Source organism: Pseudophryne corroboree (genome assembly GCF_028390025.1).
Source record: "Pseudophryne corroboree isolate aPseCor3 chromosome 3 unlocalized genomic scaffold, aPseCor3.hap2 SUPER_3_unloc_10, whole genome shotgun sequence".
Classification (NCBI taxonomy): domain Eukaryota; kingdom Metazoa; phylum Chordata; class Amphibia; order Anura; family Myobatrachidae; genus Pseudophryne; species Pseudophryne corroboree.
Window position 1 is genome coordinate 427,901 of NW_026967494.1, and position 24,166 is coordinate 452,066.

The 24,166-nt window shown below is 53.1% G+C and overlaps 1 protein-coding gene across 1 annotated transcript in view; it reads left to right on the forward strand.

The window, feature by feature from the left end:
- The first annotated feature begins 1,880 nt into the window (after positions 1-1,880).
- The window catches only part of LOC134983209 (zinc finger protein 84-like), a 167,498-nt gene continuing 145,212 nt past the window's right edge, over positions 1,881-24,166 (forward strand). The window contains exons 1-4 of the mRNA XM_063948948.1: positions 1,881-2,144; positions 18,305-18,494; positions 19,609-19,687; positions 19,806-19,903. Coding sequence (XP_063805018.1) covers positions 18,429-18,494; positions 19,609-19,687; positions 19,806-19,903 — 243 coding nt within the window. The 5' untranslated portion in view covers positions 1,881-2,144; positions 18,305-18,428. The remainder of the gene's footprint in view (positions 2,145-18,304; positions 18,495-19,608; positions 19,688-19,805; positions 19,904-24,166) is intronic.

The window sequence follows — 24,166 nt, forward strand, 5'->3', positions numbered from 1 at the left end:
ATGACAACACAGGCCACTCCTTCTGTATAGAAAGAAAATACATTCCGATCACCCTATATAATAATAGTAACAAGACACCAAAGGCCCCTCTGCTTGTTTATTATGACAACACAGGCCACTCCCCCTGTATACTATGACAGTACAGGATGATGCCCCTGTATTATGACAACATAGGCCACTCCTCCTGTATAGAAAGACAATACATGTCGTTCACCCTATATAATAATAGTAACAAGACACCACAGGCCACTTCCCCTGTATAAAAAGGAAACACCGGCTGCTGCCTCTGTATAGTAGGAAGTCATAATCCACTACCCCTGTATAGGAGGATGCCCCAGGTCGCTCCCCCTGTTGAGTAGGACAACACCTGCCGCTCCCCTGTATATATATATATATATATATATACAGCTCTACTGAATATTAATACAACATATGCCGCTCCACCTGTATAGTACAATGCCACAGGACACAACACCTGTAATGTCCCATAGAATTACAGTAACGGTGGGGTCTGCACCACCTGTATCACGGTAACGGCGGAATGTGCGCCACCTGTATTACGGTAATGGCGGGGTCTGCTCCCCCTGTATTATGGTAACGGTGGGGTGTGCACCCCCTGTATTACGGTAATGGCGAGGTCTGCGCCACCTGTATTACGGTAACGGCGGAGACTGCACCACCTGTATAACGGTAGAGTCTGCGCCACCTGTATCACGGTAACGACGGGGACTGCACCACCTGTATCACGGTAACGGCGGGGCCTGCTCCACCTGTATTACGGTAATGGCGGGGTCTGCGCCCCCTGTATTATGGTAACGGTAGAGTCTGCGCCACCTGTATTACGGTAACGGCAGGGGGTATTGCGGTAACAGCGGGGTCTGCTCCCCCTGTATTACGGTAACGGTGGGGTGTGCATCCCCTGCATTACGGCAACGGCGAGGTCTGCGCCATCTGTATTACCGTAATGGCGGGGTCTACATCACCTGTATTACGGTAACGGCGGGGACTGCACCACCTGTATCACGGTAACGGCGGGGCCTGCTCCACCTACATTACGGTAATGGCGGGTTTTGCGCCACATTTATTACGGTAATGGCGGGGTCTGCACCCCCTGTATCATGGTAACGGTGGAGTCTGAACCACTTGTATAACGGTAACGGCAGGGGGTATTGCGGTAACGGCGGTTTCTGCACCACCTGCGTTACGGTAACAGCGGGGTCTGCGCCACCTGTATTACGGTAACGGCGGAGTCTGCGCCACCTGTATTACGGTAACGGCGGGGTCTGCACCACCTGTATTACGGTAATAGGACACTAGAGTGTCTGCCACCTGTACAGGGATAATGCAGCACCAGAGGCTGCTCCAGCTGCACTATAACAAGGCACCAGAGGCTGCTTCCCCTGTAGTACAGAACCTGACACCAGAGCTGCTCAGCCTATAGAATAATAATAATAATATCATTACCTGCTGCCAGACACAGCAATGGCTGCTCTCTGCTCCTGCTGCCTTGTGGGAATGATAGAAGGAAGGCGGAGCTCAGACCAGGGGAAAATGGCCGCCGCTCCTGACGTCACTACACGGCCAGGGAACCTATTGCTGCTGCCGGACTGGTCTACAAGAAAATGGCCGCCGGCATCCTGCATTGAGGACATGTATGGCAATTGTAAATACAGAGGGCGGGGCTGTAGGCGGGGTGAAGGAGGGAAGAGGCCAGTAACCAGTAAGCAGCCTTTGTCAATCATGCCCTACTTCCTGCCTGTGCGTTCCACCTTCCGGATTGTGCGTTCCATGATGAGAGTGGCCGCGGCCAATGGACAGGAGAGTGGACGGGCAGGGTGCGGTTCTTGTGTGACGAGCCGCTGCGTCCAATGGGCAGGGAGTGGGAGGGGCTAGAGGTAAATGAGCGACGGAGTATTGCGACCTATAAGAAGAGGGAGTAAGGGCGGGGCTGTGTTTAACTGTGACTGGAAGCTTCGGCCTATGAGCAGTGAGTAGGCGGGGCTGCTCCTGGTTGCCGAGTTACCGTGGTCCCATGCGTTATGCTGACGATCCCACGAAAATTCTGTCCCGCCCACTTCCGGTACACATTCCTCCGTCCAGGCCAGGGTGACGGTGTGTGCTGCTGCTTCCGCCTCATCCTCCAGGTAATGTTCCCTCATCCCACCTGTCTCCTGCCCCCACCTCTCCTAATACCCCCTCTCCTGCCCCAACCTCTCCTAATACCCCCTCTCCTGCCCCCATCCTCTCCTAATACCCCCTCTCCTGCCCCCACCTCTCCTAATACCCCCTCTCCTGCCCCCAACCTCTCCTAATACCCCCTCTCCTGCCCCCAACCTCTCCTAATACCCCCTCTCCTGCCCCCATCCTCTCCTAATACCCCCTCTCCTGCCCCCAATACCCCCTCTCCTGCCCCATCCTCTCCTAATACCCCCTCTCCTGCCCCCATCCTCTCCTAATACCCCCTCTCCTGCCCCAACCTCTCCTAATACCCCCTCTCCTGCCCCAACCTCTCCTAATACCCCCTCTCCTGCCCCCATCCTCTCCTAATACCCCCTCTCCTGCCCCCATCCTCTCCTAATACCCCCTCTCCTGCCCCCATCCTCTCCTAATACCCCCTCTCCTGCCCCCACCTCTCCTAATACCCCCTCTCCTGCCCCCAACCTCTCCTAATACCCCCTCTCCTGCCCCATCCTCTCCTAATACCCCCTCTCCTGCCCCCATCCTCTCCTAATACCCCCTATCCTGCCCCAACCTCTCCTAATACCCCCTCTCCTGCCCCCATCCTCTCCTAATACCCCCTCTCCTGCCCCCATCCTCTCCTAATACCCCCTCTCCTGCCCCCATCCTCTCCTAATACCCCCTCTCCTGCCCCCATCCTCTCCTAATACCCCCTCTCCTGCCCCCAACCTCTCCTAATACCCCCTCTCCTGCCCCCAACCTCTCCTAATACCCCCTCTCCTGCCCCCAACCTCTCCTAATACCCCCTCTCCTGCCCCCAACCTCTCCTAATACCCCCTCTCCTGCCCCCAACCTCTCCTAATACCCCCTCTTCTGCCCCCAACCTCTCCTAATACCCCCTCTTCTGCCCCCAACCTCTCCTAATACCCCCTCTCCTGCCCCATCCTCTCCTAATACCCCCTCTCCTGCCCCATCCTCTCCTAATACCCCCTCTCCTGCCCCCAATACCCCCTCTCCTGCCCCAACCTCTCCTAATACCTCCTCTCCTGCCCCATCCTCTCCTAATACCCCCTCTCCTGCCCCCACCTCTCCTAATACCCTCTCTCCTGCCCCCAACCTCTCCTAATACCCTCTCTCCTGCCCCCAACCTCTCCTAATACCCTCTCTCCAGTGTTCGCAAATACGCGCTATAGCGCGTATTTTACCCGGATCTGATGGCGGGGACTCACTTTTCAAATATGGGAGGGTCCCCGGGGACGCGCTCCGCTGCAGCCAACTACTTGTAAATTGAAGGGGACGGCGCTTCTTGCCCGTACAGAGCGGAGGTGGAGCCTTACCACTGGCAGTCTGGCGGTGCCCCCTCTTGGTCACGTGCAGTGACCAGGAGGGGGAGGGGGCACCGCCGCACTGCCTGTGGTAAGGCTCCGCTCTGTACAGGCAGGAAGCGCCGTCCCCTTCAATTTACAAGTAGTTGGCTGCAGCGGCTTCACACGGGAGCCAGGCGAGGTCACGCATACTGTACGACGTGTGTCCCCTGGTTACGTTTACTGTAGGCTGTGTCTGCCCGTCCCCCCCCCCGTCCGCGCCCCCCCCCCCCCCAGGTTACCTGTACTGAACGCTAAGTCATCCCTCCCTGGTTACGTGTACTGTACGCTACGTGTCTCCCCGGTTACGTGTACTGTACGCTATGTGCCCCACTGGTTACGTGTACTGCACACTGTGTGTGCGTGTCCCTTGTTACGTGTACTGTACGCTGACGTGTCTCCCCGGTTACGTGTACTGTACGCTATGTGCCCCACTGGTTACGTGTACTGCACACTGTGTGTGCGTGTCCCTTGTTACGTGTACTGTACGCTGACGTGTCTCCCCGGTTACGTGTACTGTACGCTATGTGCCCCACTGGTTACGTGTACTGCACACTGTGTGTGCGTGTCCCTTGTTACGTGTACTGTACGCTACGTGTCTCCCCGGTTACGTGTACTATACGCTATGTGCCCCACTGGTTACGTGTACTGCACACTGTGTGTGCGTGTCCCTTGTTACGTGTACTGTACGCTGACGTGTCTCCCCGGTTACGTGTACTGTACGCTATGTGCCCCACTGGTTACGTGTACTGCACACTGTGTGTGCGTGTCCCTTGTTACGTGTACTGTACGCTACGTGTCTCCCCGGTTACGTGTACTGTACGCTATGTGCCCCACTGGTTACGTGTACTGCACACTGTGTGTGCGTGTCCCTGGTTACGTGTACTGTACGCTGACGTGTCTCCCCGGTTACGTGTACTGTACGCTATGTGCCCCACTGGTTACGTGTACTGCACACTGTGTGTGCGTGTCCCTTGTTACGTGTACTGTACGCTACGTGTCTCCCCGGTTACGTGTACTGTACGCTATGTGCCCCACTGGTTACGTGTACTGCACACTGTGTGTGCGTGTCCCTTGTTACGTGTACTGTACGCTACGTGTCTCCCCGGTTACGTGTACTGTACGCTATGTGCCCCACTGGTTACGTGTACTGCACACTGTGTGTGCGTGTCCCTTGTTACGTGTACTGTACGCTACGTGTCTCCCCGGTTACGTGTACTGTACGCTATGTGCCCCACTGGTTACGTGTACTGCACACTGTGTGTGCGTGTCCCTTGTTACGTGTACTGTACGCTGACGTGTCTGCCCGGTTACGTGTACTGTACGCTATGTGCCCCACTGGTTACGTGTACTGCACACTGTGTGTGCGTGTCCCTTGTTACGTGTACTGTACGCTACGTGTCTCCCCGGTTACGTGTACTGTACGCTATGTGCCCCACTGGTTACGTGTACTGCACACTGTGTGTGCGTGTCCCTGGTTACGTGTACTGTACGCTGACGTGTCTCCCCGGTTACGTGTACTGTACGCTATGTGCCCCACTGGTTACGTGTACTGCACACTGTGTGTGCGTGTCCCTTGTTACGTGTACTGTACGCTGACGTGTCTGCCCGGTTACGTGTACTGTACGCTATGTGCCCCACTGGTTACGTGTACTGCACACTGTGTGTGCGTGTCCCTTGTTACGTGTACTGTACGCTACGTGTCTCCCCGGTTACGTGTACTGTACGCTATGTGCCCCACTGGTTACGTGTACTGCACACTGTGTGTGCGTGTCCCTTGTTACGTGTACTGTACGCTACGTGTCTCCCCGGTTACGTGTACTGTACGCTATGTGCCCCACTGGTTACGTGTACTGCACACTGTGTGTGCGTGTCCCTTGTTACGTGTACTGTACGCTACGTGTCTCCCCGGTTACGTGTACTGTACGCTATGTGCCCCACTGGTTACGTGTACTGCACACTGTGTGTGCGTGTCCCTTGTTACGTGTACTGTACGCTACGTGTCTCCCCGGTTACGTGTACTGTACGCTATGTGCCCCACTGGTTACGTGTACTGCACACTGTGTGTGCGTGTCCCTTGTTACGTGTACTGTACGCTGACGTGTCTCCCCGGTTACGTGTACTGTACGCTATGTGCCCCACTGGTTACGTGTACTGCACACTGTGTGTGCGTGTCCCTTGTTACGTGTACTGTACGCTACGTGTCTCCCCGGTTACGTGTACTGTACGCTATGTGCCCCACTGGTTACGTGTACTGCACACTGTGTGTGCGTGTCCCTTGTTACGTGTACTGTACGCTACGTGTCTCCCCGGTTACGTGTACTGTACGCTATGTGCCCCACTGGTTACGTGTACTGCACACTGTGTGTGCGTGTCCCTTGTTACGTGTACTGTACGCTACGTGTCTCCCCGGTTACGTGTACTGTACGCTATGTGCCCCACTGGTTACGTGTACTGCACACTGTGTGTGCGTGTCCCTTGTTACGTGTACTGTACGCTGACGTGTCTCCCCGGTTACGTGTACTGTACGCTATGTGCCCCACTGGTTACGTGTACTGCACACTGTGTGTGCGTGTCCCTGGTTACGTGTACTGTACGCTGACGTGTCTCCCCTGGTTACGTGCAGTGTTCGCAAATACGCGCTATAGCGCATATTTTACCCGGATCTGAAGGCGTTTTTCAAAAATGGGAGGGTCCCCGGGGACGCGCTCCGCTGCAGCCAACTACTTGTAAATTGAAGGGGACGGCGCTTCTTGCCCGTACAGAGCGGAGGTGGAGCCTTACCACTGGCAGTCTGGCGGTGCCCCCTCTTGGTCACGTGCAGTGACCAGGAGGGGGGGGAGGCACCGCCACACTGCCTGTGGTAAGGCTCCGCTCTGTACAGGCAGGAAGCGCCGTCCCCTTCAATTTACAAGTAGTTGGCTGCAGCGGCTTCACACGGGAGCCAGGCCGAGAGAGAAGGCGTGTGCTGCGGGCGGGCGGTGACTTGCCAACACCGTGAACTGCAGCTCCCTCCCAACCCGATATCTGCCTCCCTCTCGGCTGCCTCCGGTGTGCTCTCCCGCGATCTGTGTGAGGGAGAGCAGCGGTGACCGGCCAGGAACCTCACCTCCAGCCCCTGCCGTGCTCTGCCCCCATACCGCTGCTGGGGAGAAGAGCGGGCTGCACCATTACCATCAGGTGTCCCCAGCATCCCTACGGACGCTCAGCTAGCGGGCCTGTGACAGGAGAGCCAGTTCCCGAGGTGACCGCATTGGGTACACCCCCCCCCCCTCAAACTTCTTCTCACTTCTTTTGCCTGACGGAAGCAGCGGTGACAGCACAGGGCCCTGGTGGTGCGGAAGGTACGTGCTCTACCTGGCGCAGTGTGTATAACGGCGTGCTCTACCTGGCGCAGTGTGTATAACGGCGTGCTCTACCTGGCGCAATGTGTATAACGGCGTGCTCTACCTGGCGCAATGTGTATTACAGCCTGCTCTACCTGGCGCAATGTGTATAATGGTGTGCTCTACCTGGCGCAATGTTTATAATGGTGTGCTCTACCTGGCGCAATGTGTATAATGGTGTGCTCTACCTGGCGCAATGTGTATAATGGCGTGCTCTACCTGGCGCAATGTGTATAATGGCGTGCTCTACCTGGCGCAGTGTGTGTAACGGCGTGCTCTACCTGGCGCAGTGTGTGTAACGGCATTCTCTACCTGGCGCAGTGTGTATAACGGCGTGCTCTACCTGGCGCAGTGTGTATAACGGCGTGCTCTACCTGGCGCAGTGTGTATAACGACGTGCTCTACCTGGCACAGTGTGTATAACGGCGTGCTCTACCTGGCACAGTGTGTATAACGGCGTGCTCTACCTGGCGCAGTGTGTATAACGGCGTGCTGTACCTGGTGCAGTGTGTATAACGGCGTGCTGTACCTGGCGCAGTGTGTATAACGGCGTGCTCTGCCTGCTGCAGTGTGTATAACGTGCTCTACCTGGCGCAGTGTATATAGGAGGTTCTACCTGGTGCAATGTGTATAAGCGGCACTACAGTGTGGTGTAATGTGAATTGGCACTATTATGTGGTCACGCCCCTTCTCCATGAAGCCATGCCCCTAAATTTTTGCGGCGCGCCTGCGGCGCGCACCACCTGTTTTGCATCTGGGAGGTGGAACTCCAATTCACTTTCTGCCAAAGGGCACCAAAATATCTAGTTAAAGCTCTGGGGCAGAGTGTCCTGCATGCTACACACCCCAGCAGCACTGTCACCCCATTCCCCCACCTTGCAACACTTCTGTAGTGTCCAAATAAGATTAATATGAATAAAAACCTTAATTCCGATGGGACCCAGAAAAGAACCGGTAGGACCCCAATTTTTAAAAGTTAGGGGTCCCTGGGACCCACTTTTTTTTGGGCTCAGCGCGATCACTGCTCTCCTGCCCCCAACCTCTCCTAATACCCCCTCTCCTGCCCCCAACCTCTCCTAATACCCCCTCTCCTGCCCCCAACCTCTCCTAATACCCCCTCTCCTGCCCCCAACCTCTCCTAATACCCCCTCTCCTGCCCCCAACCTCTCCTAATACCCCCTCTCCTGCCCCCAACCTCTCCTAATACCCCCTCTCCTGCCCCCAACCTCTCCTAATACCCCCTCTCCTGCCCCCATCCTCTCCTAATACCCCCTCTCCTGCCCCCATCCTCTCCTAATACCCCCTCTCCTGCCCCATCCTCTCCTAATACCCCCTATCCTGCCCCATCCTTTCCTAATGCCCCCTCAGCTGCTGCCCCTGCATTCTCCTAATGCCCCCTCAGCTGCTGCCCCTGCATTCTCCTAATGCCCCCTCAGCTGCTGCCCCTGCATTCTCCTAATGCCCCCTCAGCTGCTGCCCCTGCATTCTCCTAATGCCCCCTCAGCTGCTGCCCCTCACATTCTCCTAATGCCCACTCAGCTGCTGCCCCTGCATTCTCCTAATGCCCCCTCACCTGCTGCCCCTCACATTCTCCTAATGCCCCCTCACCTGCTGCCCCTCACATTCTCCTAATGCCCTCTCACCTGCTGCCCCCTGCTTGTCACCTGCTACCGACTGCCTGTACCTTACCATCCCGTCTGTCACCCGCCTCTCCTGCCACCCCCTGCCTGTCACCCACCTCTCATGCCATCCCCTGCCTGTCATCTGTTACTCCCTGTATGTCACTCCCCTCTGCTGCCACCCCTGCCAGCCCCTGCCTGTCACCCACCTCTCATGCCACCCCCTGCATGTCATCTGCCTCCCCCTGCCACTCGCTGCCTGTCACTCACCTTTCCTTCCACCCCCTGCCACCCACTGCCTGTCACCCACTGCTCCTGCCAACCCCTGCCTGTACCCTGCCACCCCGTCTGCCACCTGCCTCTCTTGCTGCCCCCAGTCTATACCCTACCACCCCGTCCTGTACCTTACCACCCCCTGTCTGTCACCCACTTCTCATGCCATCCACTGCCTGTCATCTGCCACTCCCTGTATGTCACCTGCCTCTCCTGCAACCCCCTGCATGTCACCCACCTCTCATGCCATCCGTTGCATGTCATCTGCCACTCCCTGTATGTCACCCACCTCTCCTGCCACACCTTGCCTCTACCCTGCCACCCGCTGCCTGTCACCCACTCTCCTTCCACCCACTGCCTGTACCCTGCCACCCACTGCCTGTCACCCACCGCTCCTGCCACCCCGTCTGTCACCTGCTGTCCTCAGTCTATACCCTACCAACCTGTCCTGAACCCTACCGCCCTCTTCCTGTACCCTGCCAGTCGCCTGGCACTCCTGCCTCTCCTACCACCCTGTCGGTCACCTGCCACGACCTGCCTCTCCTACCACCGCCCTGCCCATCACCTGCCACTTTCCTGCCTGTAACCTGCCTCTACTACCACCCCCTGTCTGTCACCTGCCACCACCTGCCTCTACCACACCCCTGCCACCCCGTCTATCACCCACCTCTCTTGCCACCACATACCACCCTGTCCTGTACCCTGCCAGTCGTCTGCAGCCGCTTGCCAGTTGCCTGACACTCCTGCTGCCCCCTGCCTCTCCTACCACCCCCTGTCTGTCACCTGCCACCACCTGCCTCTCCTACCACCCCCTGCCCATCACCTGCCTCTCCTACCACCCCCTGTCTGTCACCTGCCACCACCTGCCTCTCCTACCACCCCCTGCCCATCACCTGCCACCACCTGCCTCTCCTACCACCCCCCTGCCCATCACCTGCCACTTTCCTGCCTGTAACCTGCCTCTACTACCACCCGCTGTCTTTCACCTGCCACCGCCTGTCTTACCTGTGCCCCTCTGCCTGTACCTTTCCTCCATTGCCTCTTCTACCACCCCCTGCCCATCATCCTCCACCACCTGCATCTCCTGCCACCCACATGTCCGTCACCTGGCTCTCCTGCTTGCACCCTGCTGCCTCACCTGCAGCCCCCTACTCATCACCTGCCTCTCCTGCATCTGCCTGGCTGTACCCTGACACATCTTCCTCTCCTGCCACCCCCTTTTCATCACCTGCCGTGTCACCTGGCGCCCCCCCACCCCCACCCCGACCGTCACCTGTCGTCGTCGTCGTCGTCGTCCCCCCCCCCCCCCAGCTGTCACCTGTCGTCGTCCGTCCCCCCTGGCCGTCACCTGTCGCCCCCTCCCCTGGCCGTCACCTGTCGGCGTGACCGGCAGCTGCATGGGGGAGGAGTTGCGTGACCGGTGGCTGCATGGGGGTGAGGTTGCGTGACCTGTGGCTGCATGGGGGTGAGGTTGCGTGACCTGTGGCTGCATGGGGGTGAGGTTGCGTGACCGGTGGCTGCATTGGGGTATAACCAGCAGGCACAGCATAGTGAGGGTGGGATGTGTGATTGTAGCTGCATGGGGGTGGGGTGTGTGACCAGTAGGCACATCAGTGAGGGTGGGATGTGTGACCGGTGGCTGCATGGGGGAGGGGGGTGTGACCGGTGGCTGCATGGGGGAGGGGTGCGTGTCAGGTGGCTACATGGGTGCAGGGTAGGTGTCAGTAGGCACATCAGTGAGGGTGAGATGCGTGACCGGTGGCTGCATGGGGAGGGGTGCGTGTCAGGTGGCTACATGGGTGCCGGGTAGGTGACCAGTAGGCACATCAGTGAGGGTAGGATGCGCACACATCACAGTTTGGTTGTGGTGGGAGAAGTGTGCACAGCAGAAGTGAGGGTAGAACGCTCCGCACACATGGGGTTGGGTGTACCTGTGTATCAGTGACGTGCGGGGAGACGGAGCTTTTCCTGTCATACTAACATATACGCCACAGTTTTGACTGTATCCAGTATATAAAAAATACAAAGAACATATAAATATCATATTTGTATTATTCTAATCATTTCTGTAGTCAAAAGTCTGAAGTAAAAATTCTATGGTAGGTGAGGCAGTGCCCCCCCCCCCATCTCCACCTACCTTACCCGCACTCACCAAATTTATACCCCTCCTCCTGTGTATAATGTCCACATGTGTATATACTGCTGCACCTGTGTATAATGCCCACATGTATATACCGCTGCACCTGTGTATAGTGCCCACGTGTATATACCGCTGCACCTGTATATAATGCCCACGTGTATATACCTCTGCACCTGTGTATAGTGCCCACGTGTATATACCGCTGCACCTGTGTATAATGCCCACGTGTATATACCGCTGCACCTGTGTATAGTGCCCACGTGTGTATACCTCTGCACCTGTGTATAATGCTCACGTGTATATACCACTGCACCTGTGTGTAATGCCCACGTGTGTATACCACTGCACCTGTGTATAATGCCCACGTGTGTATACCTCTGCACCTGTGTATAATGCCCACATGTATATACCGCTGCACCTGTGTATAGTGCCCACGTGTATATACCGCTGCACCTGTATATAATGCCCACGTGTATATACCTCTGCACCTGTGTATAGTGCCCACGTGTATATACCACTGCACCTGTGTATAATGTCCACATGTATATACAGCTGCACCTGTATATAATGCCCAAATGTGTATATACTGCTGCACCTGTGTATAATGCCCACGTGTATATACCTCTGCACCTATGTATAGTGTCCACATGTATATACCACTGCACCTGTGTATAATGCCCACGTGTGTATACCTCTGCACCTGTGTCTAATGCCCACGTGTATATACCTCTGCACCTGTGTATAATGCCCACGTGTATATACCTGTGCACCTGTGTATAATGCCCACGTGTGTATACCTGTGCACCTGTGTATAATGCCCACGTGTGTATACCTCTGCACCTGTGTATAATGCCCACGTGTGTATACCTCTGCACCTGTGTATAATGCCCACGTGTGTATACCTCTGCACCTGTGTATAATGCCCACGTGTGTATACCTCTGCACCTGTGTATAATGCCCACGTGTGTATACCTCTGCACCTGTGTCTAATGCCCACGTGTGTATACCTCTGGACCTGTGTATAATGCCCACGTGTGTATACCTCTGCACCTGTGTCTAATGCCCACGTGTATATACTACTGCACCTGTGTATAATGCCCACGTGTGTGTATACCTCTGCACCTGTGTATATAGCCCACGTGTGTATACCTCTGCACCTGTGTATAATGCCCACGTGTATATACCTCTGCACCTGTGTATAATGCCCACGTGTATATACCTCTGCACCTGTGTATAATGCCCACGTGTATATACCTCTGCACCTGTGTATAATGCCCACGTGTATATACCTCTGCACCTGTGTATAATGCCCACGTGTGTATACCTCTGCACCTGTGTATATACTACTGCACCTGTGTATAATGCCCACGTGTATGTACCTCTGCACCTGTGTCTAATGCCCACGTGTATATACTACTGCACCGGTGTATAATGCCCACGTGTATGTACCTCTGCACCTGTGTCTAATGCCCACGTGTATATACCTCTGCACCTGTGTATAATGCCCACGTGTATATACCTGTGCACCTGTGTATAATGCCCACGTGTGTATACCTGTGCACCTGTGTATAATGCCCACGTGTGTATACCTCTGCACCTGTGTATAATGCCCACGTGTGTATACCTCTGCACCTGTGTATAATGCCCACGTGTGTATACCTCTGCACCTGTGTATAATGCCCACGTGTGTATACCTCTGCACCTGTGTATAATGCCCACGTGTGTATACCTCTGCACCTGTGTCTAATGCCCACGTGTGTATACCTCTGGACCTGTGTATAATGCCCACGTGTGTATACCTCTGCACCTGTGTCTAATGCCCACGTGTATATACTACTGCACCTGTGTATAATGCCCACGTGTGTGTATACCTCTGCACCTGTGTATATAGCCCACGTGTGTATACCTCTGCACCTGTGTATAATGCCCACGTGTATATACCTCTGCACCTGTGTATAATGCCCACGTGTATATACCTCTGCACCTGTGTATAATGCCCACGTGTATATACCTCTGCACCTGTGTATAATGCCCACGTGTGTATACCTCTGCACCTGTGTATATACTACTGCACCTGTGTATAATGCCCACGTGTATGTACCTCTGCACCTGTGTCTAATGCCCACGTGTATATACCTCTGCACCTGTGTATAATGCCCACGTGTGTATACCTCTGCACCTGTGTATAATGCCCACGTGTGTATATACCTCTGCACCTGTGTATAATGCCCACGTGTGTATATACCTCTGCACCTGTGTATAATGCCCACGTGTATATACCTCGGCACCTGTGTCTAATGCCCACGTGTGTATACCTCTGCACCTGTGTCTAATGCCCACGTGTATATACCTCTGCACCTGTGTATAATGCCCACGTGTATATACCACTGCACCTGTGTCTAATGCCCGCGTGTATATACCTCTGCACCTGTGTATATAGCCCACGTGTATATACCTCTGCACCTGTGTCTAATGCCCACGTGTATATACCTCTGCACCTGTGTCTAATGCCCACGTGTGTATACCTCTGCACCTGTGTATAATGCTCACGTGTGTATACCTCTGCACCTGTGTCTAATGCCCACGTGTGTATACCTCTGCACCTGTGTATAATGCCCACGTGTGTATACCTCTGCACCTGTGTATATAGCCCACGTGTATATACCTCTGCACCTGTGTATATAGCCCACGTGTGTGTATACCTCTGCACCTGTGTCTAATGCCCACGTGTGTATACCTCTGCACCTGTGTCTAATGCCCACGTGTGTATACCTCTGCACCTGTGTCTAATGCCCACTTGTATATACCTCTGCACCTGTGTATAATGCCCACGTGTGTATACCTCTGCACCTGTGTATAATGCCCACGTGTGTATACCTCTGCACCTGTGTATAATGCTCACGTGTGTATACCTCTGCACCTGTGTCTAATGCCCACGTGTATATACCTCTGCACCTGTGTATAATGCCCACGTGTGTATACCTCTGCACCTGTGTATATAGCCCACGTGTATATACCTCTGCACCTGTGTCTAATGCCCACGTGTATATACCTCTGCACCTGTGTCTAATGCCCACGTGTGTATACCTCTGCACCTGTGTCTAATGCCCACGTGTGTATACCTCTGCACCTGTGTATATAGCCCACGTGTGTATACCTCTGCACCTGTGTATAATGCCCACGTGTATATACCACTGCACCTGTGTATAATGCCCACGTGTGTATACCTCTGCACCTGTGTATAATGCCCACGTGTGTATACCTCTGCACCTGTGTATAATGCCCACGTGTGTATACCTCTGCACCTGTGTATAATGCCCACGTGTGTATACCTCTGCACCTGTGTCTAATGCCCACGTGTATATACCTCTGCTCCTGTGTATAATGCCCACGTGTATATACCTCTGCACCTGTGTATAATGCCCACGTGTGTGTACCTCTGCACCTGTGTATAATGCCCACGTGTGTATACCTCTGCACCTGTGTATAATGCCCACGTGTATATACTACTGCACCTGTGTATAATGCCCACGTGTGTATATCTCTGCACCTGTGTATAATGCCCACGTGTGTATACCTCTGCACCTGTGTATAATGCCCACATGTGTATACCTCTGCACCTGTGTATAATGCTCACGTGTGTATACCTCTGCACCTGTGTCTAATGCCCACGTGTATATACCTCTGCACCTGTGTCTAATGCCCACGTGTGTATACCTCTGCACCTGTGTATATAGCCCACGTGTGTGTATACCTCTGCACCTGTGTCTAATGCCCACGTGTATATACCTCTGCACCTGTGTATAATGCCCACGTATGTATACCTCTGCACCTGTGTATAATGCTCACGTGTGTATACCTCTGCACCTGTGTCTAATGCCCACGTGTATATACCTCTGCACCTGTGTATAATGCCCACGTGTGTATACCTCTGCACCTGTGTATAATGCCCACGTGTGTATACATCTGCACCTGTGTCTAATGCCCACGTGTGTATACATCTGCACCTGTGTCTAATGCCCACGTGTATATACCTCTGCACCTGTGTCTAATGCCCACGTGTATATACCTCTGCACCTGTGTCTAATGCCCACGTGTATATACCTCTGCACCTGTGTCTAATGCCCACGTGTATATACCTCTGCACCTGTGTCTAATGCCCACGTGTATATACCTCTGCACCTGTGTCTAATGCCCACGTGTATATACCTCTGCACCTGTGTATAATGCCCACGTGTATATACTACTGCACCTGTGTATAGTGTCCACATTTATATACCTCTGCACCTGTGTATAATGCCCACGTGTATATACCTCTGCACCTGTGTCTAATGCCCACGTGTGTATACCTCTGCCCCTGTGTATAATGCCCACGTGTGTATACCTCTGCCCCTGTGTATAATGCCCACGGGTGTATACCTCTGCACCTGTGTATAATGCCCACGTGTATATACCTCTGCACCTGTGTATAATGCCCACGTGTGTATACCTCTGCACCTGTGTATATAGCCCACGTGTGTATACCTCTGCACCTGTGTATAATGCCCACGTGTATATACTACTGCACCTGTGTATAATGCCCACGTGTATATACTACTGCACCTGTGTCTAATGCCCACGTGTATATACCTCTGCACCTGTGTCTAATGCCCACGTGTGTATACCACTGCACCTGTGTATAATGCCCACGTGTATATACCTCTGCACCTGTGTATAATGCCCACGTGTGTATACCTCTGCACCTGTGTATATAGCCCACGTGTGTATACCTCTGCACCTGTGTACAATGCCCACGTGTATATACCTCTGCACCTGTGTATAATGCCCACGGGTGTATACCTCTGCACCTGTGTATAATGCCCACGTGTATATACTACTGCACCTGTGTATAATGCCCACGTGTGTGTATACCTCTGCACCTGTGTCTAATGCCCACGTGTATATACCTCTGCACCTGTGTATAATGCCCACGTGTATATACCTCTGCACCTGTGTATAATGCCCACGTGTATATACCTCTACACCTGTGTATAATGCCCACGTGTATATACCTCTACACCTGTGTATAATGCCCACGTGTATATACCTGTGCACCTGTGTATAATGCCCACGTGTATATACTACTGCACCTGTGTATAATGCCCACGTGTGTGTATACCTCTGCACCTGTGTCTAATGCCCACGTGTATATACCTCTGCACCTGTGTATAATGCCCACGTGTATATACCTCTGCACCTGTGTATAATGCCCACGTGTATATACTACTGCACCTGTGTATAATGCCCACGTGTGTATACCTCTGCACCTGTGTATAATGCCCACGTGTGTATACCGCTGCACCTGTGTATATAGCCCACGTGTGTATACCTCTGCACCTGTGTATAATGCCCACGTGTATATACCTCTGCACCTGTGTCTAATGCCCACGTGTGTATACCTCTGCCCCTGTGTATAATGCCCACGTGTGTATACCTCTGCACCTGTGTATAATGCCCACGGGTGTATACCTCTGCACCTGTGTATAATGCCCACGTGTATATACCTCTGCACCTGTGTATAATGCCCACGTGTATATACCTCTGCACCTGTGTATAATGCCCACGTGTGTATACCTCTGCACCTGTGTATATAGCCCACGTGTGTATACCTCTGCACCTGTGTATAATGCCCACGTGTATATACTACTGCACCTGTGTATAATGCCCACGGGTGTATACCTCTGCACCTGTGTATAATGCCCACGTGTATATACCTCTGCACCTGTGTATAATGCCCACGTGTATATACCTCTGCACCTGTGTATAATGCCCACGTGTATATACTACTGCACCTGTGTATAATGCCCACGTGTGTGTATACCTCTGCACCTGTGTCTAATGCCCACGTGTATATACCTCTGCACCTGTGTATAATGCCCACGTGTATATACCTCTGCACCTGTGTATAATGCCCACGTGTATATACCTCTGCACCTGTGTATAATGCCCACGTGTATATACCTCTGCACCTGTGTATAATGCCCACGTGTATATACCTGTGCACCTGTGTATAATGCCCACGTGTATATACTACTGCACCTGTGTATAATGCCCACGTGTGTGTATACCTCTGCACCTGTGTCTAATGCCCACGTGTATATACCTCTGCACCTGTGTATAATGCCCACGTGTATATACCTCTGCATCTGTGTATAATGCCCACGTGTATATACTACTGCACCTGTGTATAATGCCCACGTGTATATACTACTGCACCTGTGTATAATGCCCACGTGTGTATACCTCTGCACCTGTGTATAATGCCCACGTGTGTATACCGCTGCACCTGTGTATATAGCCCACGTGTGTATACCTCTGCACCTGTGTCTAATGCCCACGTGTATATACCTCTGCACCTGTGTCTAATGCCCACGGGTGTGTACCTCTGCACCTGTGTATAATGCCCACGGGTGTATACCTCTGCAACTGTGTATAATGCCCACGTGTGTATACCTCTGCACCTGTGTATAATGCCCACGTGTATATACCTCTGCACCTGTGTATAATGCCCACGTGTATATACCTCTGCACCTGTGTATAATGCCCATGTGTATGTACAGCTGCACCTGTGTATAATGCCCACGTGTATGTACCGCTGCACCTGTGTCTAATGCCCACTTGTATATACCTCTGCACCTGTGTCTAATGCCCACTTGTATATACCTCTGCACCTGTGTCTTATGCCCACGTGTATATACTACTGCCCCTGTGTGTAATGCCCACGTGTGCATACCGCTGCCCCTGTGTGTAATGCCCACGTGTGCATACCGCTGCCCCTGTGTGTAATGCCCACGTGTGCATACCGCTGCCCCTGTGTGTAATGCCCACGTGTGCATCCCGCTGCCCCTGTGTGTAATGCCCACGTGTGCATACCGCTGCCCCTGTGTGTAATGCCCACGTGTGCATACCGCTGCCCCTGTGTGTAATGCCCACGTGTGCATACTGCTGCACCTGTGTGTAATCCTTGGGCTCATATATTGTGTGGAAATCTGGCTCTGGTACTAGCCAGTGCCTCCTGATAAATGTACCTCATCGCACATCCCTGGTGTGTATGTCTGGTAGGTACATTGAAAGGAGGTAACCATAATGCAGAGGTAAGTGTGCCCGTTACAGGACAGGTGCACTGTGTGGGTTGGGGTGAGTGTGTCTATTGGCACAGTAGTAATACAGGGACATGACTGGGGACGTGAGGGGAACTGGGAGTGGCACAGTGACATCACATATCTATATTATTAATACAGGGACATGACTGGGGAGGTGAGGGGATCTGTGAGTATTTACAGTGATGTCTCCCCCATTTCGCAGGGTTACACAGTAGTGAAGAAGACATCCGGTGAGTGTGACACACCGAGCAGCCATCCCCGTGTGTCAGGAAGACTGCGCAGGACCCAGAGCCCCAACACGGTGCCTCCACCTCACTCACTGACACATGAGACACATTGACCAGAAGATCCTGGAACTCCCTAAAAAGATCATTCAGCTGCTGACTGGAGAGGTGACTGCTGGGAATGGGACATTATACAGTAACACCAGGGAACATGTCTGGGTGAGGACTGGAGAGGTGACTGCTGGGAATGGGACATTATACAGTAACACCAGGGGATGTGTCTGGTTGATGACTGGAGAGGTGACTGCTGGGAATGGGACATTATACAGTAACACCAGAGGATGTGTCTGGGTGATGACTGGAGAGGTGACTGCTGGGAATGGGACATTATACAGTAACACCAGGGGATGTGTCTGGGTGATGACTGGAGAGGTGACTGCTGGGAATGGGACATTATACAGTAACACCAGGGGATGTGTCTGGGTGATGACTGGAGAGGTGGCTGCTGGGAATGGGGCATTATACAGTATCACCAGGGGATGTGTCTGGGTGATGACTGGAGAGGTGACTGCTGGGAATGGGACATTATACAGTAACACCGGGGGATGTGTCTGAGTAATGACTGGAGAGGTGATTGCTGGGAATGGGACATTATACAGTAACACCAGGGGACGTGTCTGGGTGATGACTGGAGAGGTGACTGCTGGGAATGGGACATTATACAGTAACACCAGGGGACGTGTCTAGGTGATGACTGGAGAGGTGACTGCTGGGAATGGGACGTTATACAGTAACACCAGGGGATGTGTCTGGCTGATGACTGGAGAGGTGACTGCTGGGAATGGGACATTATACAGTAACACCAGGGGATGTGTCTGGTTGATGACTGGAGAGGTGACTGCTGGGAATGGGACATTATACAGTAACACCAGAGGATGTGTCTGGGTGATGACTGGAGAGGTGACTGCTGGGAATGGGACATTATACAGTAACACCAGGGGATGTGTCTGGGTGATGACTGGAGAGGTGACTGCTGGGAATGGGACATTATACAGTAACACCAGGGGAAGTGTCTGGGTGATGACTGGAGAGGTGACTGCTGGGAATGGGGCATTATACAGTAACACCAGGGGATGTGTCTGGGTGATGACTGGAGAGGTGACTGCTGGGAATGGGACAGTATACAGTAATACCAGGGGATGTGTCTGGGTGATGACTGTATCACTGTGTGTGTCAGGTGTCTATAAGGTGTCAGGATGTCACTGTCTATGTCTCCATGCAGGAGGGGGAGTATATAGAGGAACACAGGGGTCTGTACAAGGACGTGATGATGGAGAATCACCGGCCCCTCACATCACTGGGTAAGAGGAGACTGTCATGTATTGTACAGGGGAGAGCAGGTATGGGGGCCCCTATATACACACATCATCTGATAATCACATATATACACTGTACTCAGTCACTGTGTGTCTCCTATAGATGGGCCCAGTAACAGAGATACCCCAGAGAGATGTCCCCGTCCTCTGTATTACCAGGATTGTACAGAGGAGAATCACAGGACCCCACAGGAGGATCAGGTAGGTGGGATTTAGGGTCTCCCCAATATACCAAAGAGACTGTCACTATATGATCTGTAGAGGAGCTGTGTGTCTTATACACTGATATTATACTGTTTCACCTCGGTTTAATCTGACTGTATTGAAATATCATTACAGGTTGAGTATCCCATATCCAAATATTCCGAAATACGGACTTTTTTGAGTGAGAGTGAGGTAGTGAAACCTTTGTTTTTTGATGGCTCAATGTACGCAAACTTTGTTTAATGCACAAAGTTATTAAACATATTGTATTAAATGACCTTCAGGCTGTGTGTATAAGGTGTATATGAAACATAAATGCATTCTGTGCTTAGATTTAGGTCCCATCGCCATGATATCTCATTATGGTATGCAATTATTCCAAAATACAGAAAAATCCCATATGCAAAATACCTCTGGTCCCAAGCATTTTGGATAAGGGATACTCAACCTGTATAGTGTTTTTTGTTTTTCTCGAACGTCCTAAGTGGATGCTGGGGACTCCGTAAGGACCATGGGGAATAGACTGGCTCTGCAGGAGACTGGGCACTTTAAGAAAGATTTAGTACTACATCTGGTGTGCACTGGCTCCTCCCTCTATGCCCCTCCTCCAGACCTCAGTTAGAATCTGTGCCCGGCCAGAGCTGGTTGCACTCTAGGGGGTCTCCTGAGCTTCCTAGATAAAGAAAGTATTTGTTAGGTTTTTTATTTTCAGTGAGCTCTGCTGGCAACAGACTCACTGCTACGAGGGACTGAGGGGAGAGAAGCAAACCTGCCTGCTTGCAGCCGGGTTGCGCTTCTAGGCTACTGGACACCATTAGCTCCAGAGGGATCGAACACAGGCGGTCCGTTCCCGGAGCCGCGCCGCCGTCCCACTCACAGAGCCAGAAGCACTGAAGTCCAGGAGAAGCAAGAAGACTTCGAAATCGGCAGCATGAAGACTTCTGTCTTCACTAACGTAGCGCACAGCACCGCAGCTGTGCGCCATTGCTCCCAGCACACTTACGTACTCCGGTCACTGTAGGGTGCAAGGCGCTGGGGGGGAGGGGGGGCGCCCTGGGCAGCAATAATGTACCTTTTGAGAAAAAGCACCCATATATACAGTCCTAGACTGTATATAGGGATACCCCCGCCATTTTTCCTCACAGTTTAAGTGGGACACAAGCCCGCCGCTGAGGGGGCGGGGCCTTCTTCCTCAGCACACCAGCGCCATTATTCCTTCACAAGCAGGAAGCAGCTCCCCAGGCTCTCCCCTGCAGTATCCAGGTACTCCAAGGGCAAAAAGAGAGGAGGGGCACATAAATTTAGGCGCAAAACGGTATAAATCAGCAGCTACTGGGTAAACACATATTATAGTGTAAATCCCTGGGTTATATAACGCTGTGGTGTGTGCTGGCATACTCCTTCTCTGTCTCTCCAAAAGCCTTAGTGGGGTCCTGTCCTCAGTCAGAGCATTCCCAGTGTGTGTGCGGTGTGTCGGTACGTCAGTGTCGACATGTTTGATGAGGAAGGGTATGTGGAGGCGGAGCAGGTGCAGATGGATGTGGTGTCGACACTGCCGGTGCCGACACAAAGTTGGATGGATATGTGGAAGGTGCTAAATGATAATGTGAACTCCTTACATAAGAGGTTGGACAAAGCTGAAGCCTTGGGACAGTCAGGGTCTCACCCAGTGCCTGATCCCACAGTGCAGGGGCCGTCAGGGTCTCACAAGCGTCCACTGTCTGTTAATCGACACGGAGTCTGACTCCAGTGTCGACGACGATGAGGCTAAATTGTAGCCTAAAATGACTAAAGCCATCCGCTACATGATTATAGCAATGAAAGATGTGTTGCACATTGCTGAGGAAATCCCGGTCCCTGACAAGAGGGTTTATATGTTTGGGGTGAAAAAACAAGAGGTTACTTTTCCCCCTTCACATGAGTTAAATGAATTATGTGAGAAAGCCTGGGAATCCCCGGAAAAGAAGGTCATAATTCCCAGGAGGCTACTTATGGCGTATCCTTTCCCGACAACGGATAGGTCACGCTGGGAATCTCCTCCCAGGGTAGACAAGGCGTTGACACGCTTATCCAAGAAGGTGGCCCTACCGTCTCCGGATACGGCCGCCCTCAAGGATCCTGCAGATAGAAAGCAGGAATCAGAAGCGTGGCCTGGATGCAGAGATTATTATTATTATATATATATATATATATATATATATATATATATATATATATATATATATATATATATATATATATATATATATATCATACTATTATAAGGGTCTTTCCTACCACCTCTACTAAATAAAAAGAACCTAAGCCCCTTATGTCTCCGCTGGTGCACCCCTGTTAGAACCGCGGAACCGGGGAGCACCTTTCGGAGCTCCCACGGATTGCGGCCTACAGGCACCTCTCAGACCGGGGCCTCAATTTCCGCACCGGCCTGGAGGGCCTCCCAGGACCGGAGTGACTTTACCCCAGATCCTTCCACTACAGCTGAGGAACGGGGCTGACGCCGAACACAGCCTGAGGCAGACGCCGGAACACTGCGGCTGAGCCCTGGACCCGGCCGGCTGGAGCCATCGGAGGGTGGCCGGAGCTGTGCGGCGCTTGGAGGCCAGACGGGAGGAGGACACCGCTCCAGGCTTAGAGCTTGGAGACGGATCGCGCACACGGCACGGAGTTGTGCCGCCCGGCGGGAAATCGTCTCCTGGAAGATCACCCCGCTGCCCTGAGCCTACCCTCCGTCCGGAAGCCGGGACTTAAAGCCAGCAGGTGAGCCCCAGCGCTGTGGTGCACCCCTCTCTCTGAATCTCCTGCACCGTCCCTCCTGCACGCTCCTACCTTCCCTAGTGCTCTCAGGAGGCCACCTCTGCTTCTACTGTGGCCAGTACTCCGGTGCCCATCGATCCTCTCTCACTGCCACCTGGCCCTGGGGGTGCCCTGGCCGCCGGCTAGACCTTGGCCGGACCTCACCTTGCGGGTGGGCTCCCGGTATCGATCCTGGAGGGGGATAAGCAAGCCAGGCACCACACTGTATTCTTAGCACCTGTCGTCCCTGCTTGTCTGGCTCCCCCTGGTGGAGATTAGGTCTCATTGCATGAAATTGGGTGCACTCCATTAAAACTCCCACCTGCATGCCTCTTTATACCATCCAAGACCCTAACAGTATCGTGGCTCTCTGATGCTGTCTCTCCCTCAGCTCTCGATTGACGCTCTCATAACTCCACCCTGAACCTGCTATTCCACTCCCCCTGGCTCTGAGACAAACGGCTGGAGCTCCCTTTCTACCTCCTACCTTGCCGACTACCCCTGTTTCCACCCCCACAGGATTCTTGGAGGTGGCAACAACTCCACACATAGTAACATCCTGGGCTCTGAACACCCCTGGATTATCGAAGAGAAGGAGTCGCCGCTGGTCGGGGCTCAGGCTCACTCTGTGTAGCCCCTCCGTGATGTCCATGTGAAACGCCTTTCCCTCTCTGCAAGGCACTGGGCTCTACCCCACTCCTCTCACAGTTTTTTCTATACATCTATACATTACCGCTCTGAAATATTGTGGTCATGTCTAACAGAAACCGTAAAGCTCCTCCTGGAGACTCATCGTCATTCTTTGGCCCTAAAAGGGGCAAAAGTGCGAATCAACACCCGGCTTCGCCTGGGACTCTACAGGATGCGGGATCCTCTCCGTCCAGATCCGACTCAGCTCTCACTGTTGACTCTGACCCCTATGATTCCTTGGTACAGAGGATTGCGACCACATTCAGAGTTGAACTACGTGCGGCCATTCAGGAACTTAAAACGGAGATATCTTCCTTTGGCTCGCGTACTGACGCTTTAGAACGTAAGACTGATGATATCTGCAACTACCAAGATGTGGTCACTCAGGAAGTCTCGGAACTGCGGTCGGAAGTTGACCTCATGCGCGAACAAGTCGAGGACCTGGAGAATCGCTCGCGCAGAAACAATTTGCGAATACGCAACGTGCCAGAGTCGATAGATACACCTGCGATACCGGAGTATCTCCTAGGTCTCTTTCAACAACTACTCCCGGATCACTCGGAGGAACAATTTCTGCTGGATAGAGCACACAGGACTCTCCGTGCAAAACCCCCCCGGACAAACCTCCGAGAGATATTGTCCTCCGCATGCACTATTTCCACATCAAAACTAAGGTACTCAACGCCTGCCGAGGCACTCCTGCTATCCCATACCAGGGATCTAACCTCCTCATTTACCAGGATCTGGCCCCCTCCACGCTCAAAAAGCGAAGAG